This window comes from Kogia breviceps, chromosome 19 (genome assembly GCF_026419965.1).
Source record: "Kogia breviceps isolate mKogBre1 chromosome 19, mKogBre1 haplotype 1, whole genome shotgun sequence".
NCBI lineage: Eukaryota > Metazoa > Chordata > Mammalia > Artiodactyla > Physeteridae > Kogia > Kogia breviceps.
Window position 1 is genome coordinate 8,344,677 of NC_081328.1, and position 9,229 is coordinate 8,353,905.

The 9,229-nt window shown below is 57.6% G+C and overlaps 1 protein-coding gene across 4 annotated transcripts; it reads right to left on the minus strand.

The window, feature by feature from the left end:
• Positions 1–1,878: 1,878 nt before the first annotated feature.
• On the minus strand, positions 1,879–8,059 carry EFNB3 (ephrin B3). 4 transcript variants are annotated; one of them, XM_067021973.1, is made up of 6 exons: positions 7,451–7,954; positions 6,161–6,215; positions 4,976–5,268; positions 4,714–4,806; positions 4,507–4,611; positions 1,879–4,083 (listed from the first exon to the last, which is right to left on the minus strand). In XM_067021973.1, coding segments are annotated over exons 2-6 (903 nt in total). In that variant the 5' UTR covers positions 6,163–6,215; positions 7,451–7,954; the 3' UTR covers positions 1,879–3,673. The 4 variants fall into 4 exon arrangements, with proteins under 4 accessions (XP_066878074.1, XP_058904950.1, XP_066878075.1 ...); XM_059048967.2 differs by lacking the exon at positions 6,161–6,215 and having other exon boundaries at positions 7,451–8,059; XM_067021974.1 differs by lacking the exon at positions 6,161–6,215 and having other exon boundaries at positions 1,879–3,233; positions 7,451–7,988.
• Between the last annotated feature and the right edge of the window lie 1,170 nt (positions 8,060–9,229).

The following is a 9,229-nucleotide window of genomic DNA, read 5'->3' on the forward strand; positions in this document are numbered from 1 at the left end:
GTTCCCTCTCTCTGCTGTGCCCTTCCCCACAGTGCATGCCTTCCATACTCCTCACTATTCAAGGTCCTGAACAAATGTCACCTCTTCAGAGGGACCCTCCTGACCTCCTAACTTAAAGCATCTTCCTGATACTCTCCATCCTCTTCACCCCTTCACTCCGATTTTTTATATCACTTGTCACTACCAGAAATATTATTATGTTGTTCCCCACCAAAATGTGGACTTCATGAAAGCAGGGGCTTTGCCTTATTCGCCTCCTACTACCAGTGCCTGAAATAGTACCTGGAACAAAGTAGACATTTAATATGATGCTGAGTGAATGAGTGAATGAATAAATGAATGTCTTCCTGCACCTCTTCTTGCTTTGTTGTACTTTTTACCCTAGGAGTGTGTTTGTGTGTTTGCACCTAGAAAGCGACTAGGATGGCATGTGTTGATCTGTGTGGAAGTCACCTGAGCTTTCAAATAGCTCAAAAGATCACTACACATGTGGAAGGCTCTAGGTCTTGCGTTGTTAATGTCTGGGGAGAGGAGAGTCTGTAGATGCCAGTTCTCTGAAGGGGTGTGTCCCAGGGTAATGTGCAGAATGTGCTGTTCCTCTCCCCAGCTGTGCATCTGTCCCCAGGTGTCTTCCTGTCTCTCAGCACGTTATGATGTCTCGGTTGCTTTGGTTAGATGTTTGTCTGTCATGGAGACTATTTATCCCCACTTCTCTTCCCTCTCTTCTCTCCACCTGTGCCTCTGGATATACGTGTAGGGGAGTCTTCCTTGGCTCCCTTGCCCCCTCGCACACACAGCCCTGCCCCAGTTGTGGACCCCTCCCTCTCTCACTGGGCCCTGTTGCTGGGCTCTGGGTTGCCATAGTGACGGTTGCCAAGTCCCTGAGGCTGATAGCCAGCGATGGGGCTGTCGGCTCCATCCACGCGGGAGGCTGAGGGGGGCTTCCCATTGTGTGAAGAAGGGGATGTTGCCATGACAACCAACCCCCACTAAGGGGCAGGAACCAGCCCTTCCACACCCCCTGCAGCCTCCCCACCTCGGGCAGCTCCAGTGTGGGCCTAGAAGGCAGGAGTAAATTCCAGACAGCCCAGCACCTGGCCTCCCAGTTTTCAACTCCCCTCCTACAGTGCCTGCACCTCTAGGGACCCAGGCATCTTGCTCAGACAGGGGGAGGGGCAGGGGCCCCACTGGATGGAGGAGGGGCAGGAGGACCCCTTGACCTCCAGGCAGATGGGAGACAGCGGGAGGGGACCTAAAGTCAGGGGAGGGGCGGGCAGGTCAGAGGTTGTGACCCCCACCGACTGGCTGCAGCGATGCTCCTCACGGCTGCTTTTGTGGTTGGAGAACGGGGCTGAGTCTAGGGGACTGGGCATCTGGGTTTTGTGGGGAGAAGAGCCTGGGTTATGGGTACACAGGGAGCCAGGGGATAGGCAGCTTCATGCCTGGGTTCCCGAGTCTTCTGGGCACAGGAGTGCCTTGGGCAGGGGGGAGGGAATAGATTGAACACGTGAGCATGTTTTTTCCACTTTGTTTCCGACGGAGACTTGCCTTGAATCTGGTACTTGGTTTAGCAATAGACACTTGGGCTTTCCCCCATGTGTGAACGTATATTCACAGACAGCCCCGTTTGGATGTATTGGCAGCCCACTGCCACCTGGGTTCCTTTATCCCTCCCCTGGCAGGGGCTGCTTTCCTCAGCCTCCTCACCCAGCCCATGACCACACCCCGCTCCGCCAGCCAGGCCCTGTCCACCTCACCCATCCGACCCTAACCCCTCCCTACCCCTTGTTTTCATGCAATTCAACCCTCAGCCGGAAAGCCATTCTAATCACCAGTTCTCTGCCCCAGTTGATGTCCAGTCATTCTCCAGCCTTCTCATCAACTTTTGAAGTTTTTTATTTTTTTTTGGTTTTTGTTGTTCAAATTTCCCTTTTACAGTAAAACTATTGAGGTGATGGCCATACCCCGCCACCTCCCCCATGGCAATATCAACTTCCTGTTCCCTGGAAGGAGCGATTAGAAAAATCAGGAAGGAGCTGGGAACTACAGCACCAGAGAGATAGCTTGACCTCCGGTGGACAAAGCAACCATCTTGGCTGGTGATTGAGGTGGCCGACGTGGTGCCCAAAGGCAGCTCTGACCTAAAGGAAATGAGCTGGGAGGAAACTGAGGCAACATCCAATTGTGCACTAGTGGGCAGGAAGAGGTATCAGCTGGTCACTATGGAAAGAGTGGCTGTTGCTAAGGACCACTGTCAGCGAGACCAGTAGTAGGCCACCATTCTGGTCACTAAGAAGGGAGCTGTGTTGAGTTTGAAGGGAGTAGGAAATGGAGAATGTGATGAACAAGACAGCCATCCAGGTTACTGGGGACAACACGTGGGTTCTTGGGGTCATCCTGTTGAGTAACAGAGTTTATACTGGGATATGGAAAGGGAAGAACAAGACGAATTGAGCCTGCCATGGCAGATGGCAGCCACCTTAGCTGTCCTAAAAGCAGCACAGAGAACAAGGGAAGGGAGATCCTGGCACGTGACACTGAATACTAGGAAGAACCTCAGTCCACCCGATCTTCTTAGAGTAAGTTCCAGCTTCCTCCTGAAATGGGAAGTTCTTCCTGCCCGCCCTTCTCCGCAGAGTAAGAACCATCCACCTCCCCCCACCCCCCAGACTAAGCCACTTCCGGTTCCAGCCAGACCACTTCCTATTTCAGAAGTGCTACTTCCTGTCCTGGATGAAGGCACTTCCAGTTCCTGCTGCACTGCTTCCACTTCCCAGGCCACTTCTGTCCAGGCCTGGTCACTTCTTGTCTGGAGCAAGTCACTTCCTGTCCCAAGTGGCCCATTCAGCATCAGACCAAGTCCATATGTGTCCTGACTGGTTCATAGCTTGCTATTGGCCACTGGACAAAACGGGACACTTCTCGTGGTAGCTGTCATGACCCAACCACCCCAAATGGCTGGAGTAAGTATGTAGAGAGGCCTGGGGCAGGGCAGAGGAGGATGCCCTGCTACCCATGCCCTGAGCTGGGGTGGAGTGCCAGAGCCTTCCCCATAAGGCCCCCATTTTTGGCAGACTGAGGGGTGTGGTTGGTAAGAGAAGTCAGAAGAGGGAGCTGAGGGGAGAAATGCTTTGATGCCCCCACCCTGGAGATGGGAGAGGTACAGGATAAGAAGCCAAGAGGGTAAATAAAAGGAGATACAGGGAGGAGGATGCTAGGGAAGAGGAACAGACCTAGAGACAGAAGAGAGAGACAGAAAATAAGAGAGAGAGGAGAAAAGAAGAGAAAAACAGTGAGAGGCAGAAAGAGGTGCCAACCAAAAAGACAGACTGCTCCCACCCCTAGCTCTCAGTGGGTGAGGGGGACAAGGATCCCTTGGTCACGGTTAGACGAAGAGGCTGAATCTTTGCCCCCTCCCCAGGGGAATAGGACCCGGGAACACAGAGACACAGAGGGGGCACACACAGCCAACCAGAGGGCAGGCGGTCGTTGGGTGGATGTCTTAGGGAATCCTAAAAGTGGAGAAGAGGCGAGAGCCGGGAGGAGCAAAGGAGCTGGGGGGGGGGCAAAGGGGGGCCAAGGAGATGCTAGAGGTGTCCCTCAAACCATGAATTAAAACTGGAGGAGCACCCCACAAAGGGCTGCATCCAGGAGAGCCAGGTCGGAGGAGCCCTCATACCTTGTAGTAGATGTTTGGAGGGCTCTGGGGGGGCCCATCCTGCACGATGTACACAGGATGCCCATAGTCACCACTCACCTTCTCATAGTGGGGACAGAAGGGGGGGTCTGCAGCCCCCCCGCCCCGCAGAGCTATCCCTAGCTCCCCAGCCTCAGCCTCCCTAGGTCCCATCCCACCTCCACCCCCCAGGCCCAGAGACCCTCCCCTCCCGAAGGAGCCAGGACCAGGGTGGCGACTCTCCGAAGGCTTGGCCCGCCGTCTCCGCCAACACATGGCACCCCCAGCCCCTGCCACGCCCAGCAAGAGCAGCGCCAGCCCCCCTGCTGCCCCGGCCACTGCGGGCATGCTGGGAGGGGGCAGGGGGCCTTCAGCACCCCGGGAGGTTGCATTGCTGGTGGGGTCACCTGGCAGGGAAGGGGTGAAGGAGGAAAGAGGGGGTGGGGCTGAAGGAGCCACCTGGGCATCTGGACACCCATCCTTGCGGGTCCCCATGGGCTTCCCCAGCAGTGCCCAGGCCCTTTGGGGACCCCATTTGCCCTCCCCTCCAAGCCCCACTCGGAATCCAGGTGTGTCCAGCCCTTCAGCTCCATCCCCCCTTCCCTGACAGCACTGATTGAAGCACTGACTTGGCTAATTAGTTCTAATTGAGCCTTTTCCTCTTTTGGCTTCCATTCCCCTCCCCACCCTCCCATCCTCTCTTCTCCTCCTTCCTGTATCACTGCCCCCAAAACTGAAGAGGGAGGGAGGGAGAGGGTGAAGCTAGGGCGGCTGGGGTCCGAAAGCAGAGGAGGCTAGGGAAGACAGGAGGCTGGACCCCTGGTTCCTACCTGCTGTGTTCTCCTTCCCAGGCTCCAGGCTGTGGGCCACCCCTCGGTCTTTTTCCATGGGCATTTCAGATACAGGCTTTCGCGGGGCAGCCCCTCCTCGGGGACCTGGAGACGGGGAAGGGCCGAGAGAGGGGCTGAGACAGCAGCCCCCTGACCATGATGCAACTGCCCCTGGGCCTCTAGGAGGTGTGACCCAGCCCCACTCACTTTGTCCCACTCGAAGAAGCACCTTCATGCCCCTAGTGAGGCACACACCTCCCTGCAAGCTCTCCAGGCCTTCCCGGGTTCCATCCGATGTGGCTGGGAGAGAAGAACCAGAGGGAGAAGTTGGCGCTCCAGAGTCTACCCCTATTCTGTCTCCATGCCTGACCCCAACGCCACCCGAGGTGGCTCCAGTGGTCCCCTCCCTCATCTGCCCTCGATCCCAGGAGCACCTCCCCACTCGACCCCGCCCGCTGCCCAGCGGTACCAATTATGTAGTAATCGTGGTGTGAGCGGAACTCGTGGCCCCAGAGGTTAGGGCTATACTCCTGGAACTTGATGGTGAAGCGGAGGTCCAGATCTGGCCGGTCACAAGTGAGAAGGAGGTTTGGGGCAGGGGGTGCCTCACAGCGCCGGCCCTGGGCACCCCCTACCAGATACAGCTTGTAGAACTCGTAATTAGGAGAGGAGTGGGGGCCAGGAGGCCGGGCCCGGGGGCAGAGCAGGTCTAGCCGGTCCCCGATCTGAGGGTAGAGCACGTAACCACCCTCTGCCTGGAACCTATGGGGAGGAGGGCAAGGTGGATAAGGATGAGAGGTGTCAGAGGTCTGGTCCCCAGAGCTTTGCCTCCCTCACCCCACATCCCTGCAGGACAGCCTTTGTCTGAGTGGAGAGTCTGTTCTGACAGAGCAGGCACTAAGGTCTCTGGAAGCTCACGGAAGCAGCAGGAAGCCAGGCTCAGAGGTCTCCTGCCCCTTGGTGTGCCCAAATGCACTCTTCAGCCCGCCCTCACCACATGCACACTGCCATCTCTCGCTCCATCACCAGTCCTGTTGCCATGGCAACAGGATGCCAGTTACCAAGGAGCTGGCCTCTCTGGAACCACACAGCCCACCCCTCCTGGGTGATTTCACTATTCCATGGCAGTCAACCATGGGGGCAGAGCCTCCCCTCCCACAGGCCACCACTGAATTTCAGTGATTTCAGGGCAAATGGGGCAGGGTGGGGGAGGGGGTGTGGAGGGTGATCCAGACCAGTGTCCCAAGTAGCCAGGCAATGTAACAGGACACAAATGCCTGGTCTGGCAATGGCCCTAAATGGGGCTAATCGGAACAGCTGCCCCAGACATTTCCCTGCTCAGTACCCCACTTCCCCCAGGTCCCACACTTCTTAGGGAAAGTGCCCTATTGCTTTGGAACGGAAAGAGTTGACTTTTCGACCCACAGCTGACACAAGTCCGCATCTCCCTCAGCCCCGGCAGCCACTGGCCCAGCACAGCCACTACTTGCCAACAACTGCAGACAGGGTCTCAGAACTTGGTCACAGGGGACTGCTGCTTGGTATCTTCCCAGACTCCCAAATAACCCCCTCCCTCCCTGCCCCAACACCCCAAAGAGCTCCCAGAACACCCTAACTCCGTTTTCTCAGCTCTATCAGGATAAGCCTAACTTACATCCTCACACTGCTCCTGATACTCCAACTGCATCTGGGAGTTGGTGGGTAGGAGACTGAGAGGGGAAAAGACATTTGAGATTAGACCCCAAGAGATATGGGAGGGAGGCCAGGACAGGAAATGTGAGGGAAGCTGTGAAGTAAAGAGAGGAAGAATAATTACCCTAGTTCTCCTTTAATTAGCATATAATATGTTCAAATACCTTACCTCTAATCTTCATAAAACCTGTAAGGATTGAGGATACAAACTCAGAAAGGTTAAGTGACTTGCCCGAGGCCACACAGCAGAAAGCAGCAGGGCTAGGATTAAGACCTAGGATCTGATGAGCTCCAAAGCACACCCTCTTTGCTTGGCCTCGCACAGCCTCCCCCAGGGAATTAGGAAGTTTTCAAAACACAAAACTCTTTTGCTAAGGGGGGGGGGGGGGAGTAGGATCTGCATGGAGGCAAGGGACCCAAATGACCTCCCAAGGGTTCTGTCCTACTCTGTGTGGCTTGAAGTTTCATCTGACCCCTGGCCTTTTTTCAGAGCAAAGCAAGCATGCCTCAGAACAGAGGGTCTGATGGAAGAGTTTGCAGCAAAGATGGGGGAGGGGGCAACGGAGTCCTCAGGACTCCAGATGCAAGAGGGAAAGTGGGGGCTTTAGGGGGCTCCAGGCTTCTTCCAAAAAGAAATCTCCAAGCCAGGAAGGCAGGAAAATCTTCTGGCTGGGAAATTGTTCCACCAAGGACTCACAGTCCCTCTGGCTGTGGGCAAGAGTTAGGAGACGGATGTATGAAGAAGGGTCAAAAAGCCTTGGGGGAGTTGTCCCCAGAGCCCCCAAACTGAGAGCTCTTCCCTCCCATTTCCACCACTGAGTCCCTTCTGGGGAGGGAGGCACCCTGCCCTTCCTCTCGGCGCCTCAGCAGCACCTACTCAGCTGCTCTCCTGAGAGCTGACATTAACCAGGCTCCCTCTAAGCCCAGCCCCCGACAGCACACAGGTCTCCCACAAACCCAAATAACCACTCCACTGCCCTCCCGGCTACCCATGATCTTTCAAATCCCTGCCCCTTGGGGGTCTTTCAAACTCCTGACACATGGCTGTCACCACCCGCATCCAGCTCTGTGCGCGACCCGCGAGCCTGGCTCCCAGGACCACCTCTGTCTGGCTGCCCATCAGCTCACATCCGATCACCAGCACCCTCCCTCCGCCTCCTCCCAGCTCCGAGAACCCAGCCCCCAAAGTCCCCAAGGCTTCCAGACTCCCTGCCCACAGGCTGTGGGGTATCCCCACCCCAGGGCCGCTCACCTCTTATTCGCCGAATTCCAGTAGACGGGCTCCAGGCTGAGCCCAGACACCAGCCCCCCAAAACCGAGCAGGAGCAGGGCCCCGACTCGCACGCCCCCCGGCCCAGAATGGGGGGCCCCCATGACCCCGCCAAGGCCTGGGGGGCGGGGCACCAACTCCCCCAAAGTCGCTCACCCCCTGGGGTGACTGCCTTGGCCGCCCGGGCTATTCTGCCCCGGCCGCCCGGGTGGCTGATGCCCCCCGCTCCCACGCGGACCCGCTTCCTGCTCCGCCCGCGTCCTCTCTCCGGAGTGCGCCGCTCGCAGAAGCCCTTCCAGGGGCCGTCTGCAGGCGCCCTGCGCCCCCAGCCCACGCGCTGGCACCCCGGTATTTATGAGCGGGCCTAAGTGGGGGACTGGGGGAGCCGGGGACCGGGCGGGGGCGGCATGGGGCGCCGGGCGAGGGAGCGGGGAAGGGGGCGCCGAGCCGGAGCCCCAGCCTCGCCGGGATTGAGGGCAGCGGGCTAAGGGAGGAAACCAACCAGTCCTGAGCCCAGGAGGGGGGAGTTAAAGGAGAGGCGGGGAGGGGGAGAGGATGGCGGAGGGAAAAACCGGAGCTGGAGCCCGAGTCGGATCGGGCGATCCGATCATGCAGCCCACGCCCCCCACACCTCCCTCACCTCGCGCACCTCCCAGCCCTCAGCCCGCCGCCCCGCCTCACTCCCCCGCGCGGTCTCTCACGCCCCCTTTGTCTCTGCAACTCTCCGGCTCTGGCTTAGTGTCTGCCCACCTCCCCTCTTGCCCTCGGATCGCCCGAGCGGTTGGAATCTTCCGCTCCCTCAAATCCAGAAAGGCTCTTGCCCTCTCCACCCCTAAGAACCCAGCCCCTTTCGCTCCCGCAGCCCCCTCCTCCCCCATCCCAAAACAACACCGCGGCTCCGGGGAGGTCTGGAGAGAATAATAATAACCTTGAAGGCTCCGCACTTTACAAAGTGGCCTGAGTTGACCGTCTCGACTACCTGTGTGAAGTGGGAGGGGCAGAGCTTAAGGATCCCCGTTGCAGTGATGAAGAAACTGAGGCTCAGAGAGGCCCCGTGACTTGCCCAAGGTCACACGAGGAATCTGGGATAAAGCCGAAACCAGAACCAGGCTGCCGAACTCCCACTCCTGGGGTCTCTTTCGTCACGGCCTCCTAGACCCTCTACTGCTATCTGGAGGTTGACGAAAGGCAAGAGATTCGGGGGGTAAACTCGGGCCCTTCTTAGAAGGTTGTGGGGAGAAATGAGGCCGGGAGATAGGGAGAACCTACAACCCAAAACCCGCATGCAGCCGGAAGGGCTGTTTCCAATTATCCTGGGGGAAGGGAGGAGGATTTGCCTTTTTGGGTGTAAGAACCCTGGCTTTCAGCACCTCTGGGCAGAGGTGACATTCCTCTCCCCTCTCTAGTCGTCACAGGCCTCCAGTCCCTTCCCTTAGGCTGTGAGGTCCAGAATCAAATCCTCTGCTGACAGTATATCTTCAGAGACCCCCTTCTCAGTGTGAGGCGAGGTGGGGGGAGGGGGGGAGCCACTGCTTGAAATAACATACCCCCCAAAAAGACAGAGCAGATAAATGAAGAAACCAGACCAGCGACAGCTACTGAATGACTCTCGCCCTTGTCCTGAATCTATCGGGAATACAGAATGTGACATCTGTGTTTTTCGGCACCTTTACTCTTTCATGTGTGCCCTTGACTCTGGCTACTCAGTCGCCTGCCTCCTGGGGGAGTCCAGGGGAGGGGAGGCAGTCCTCCTGCTCCCCT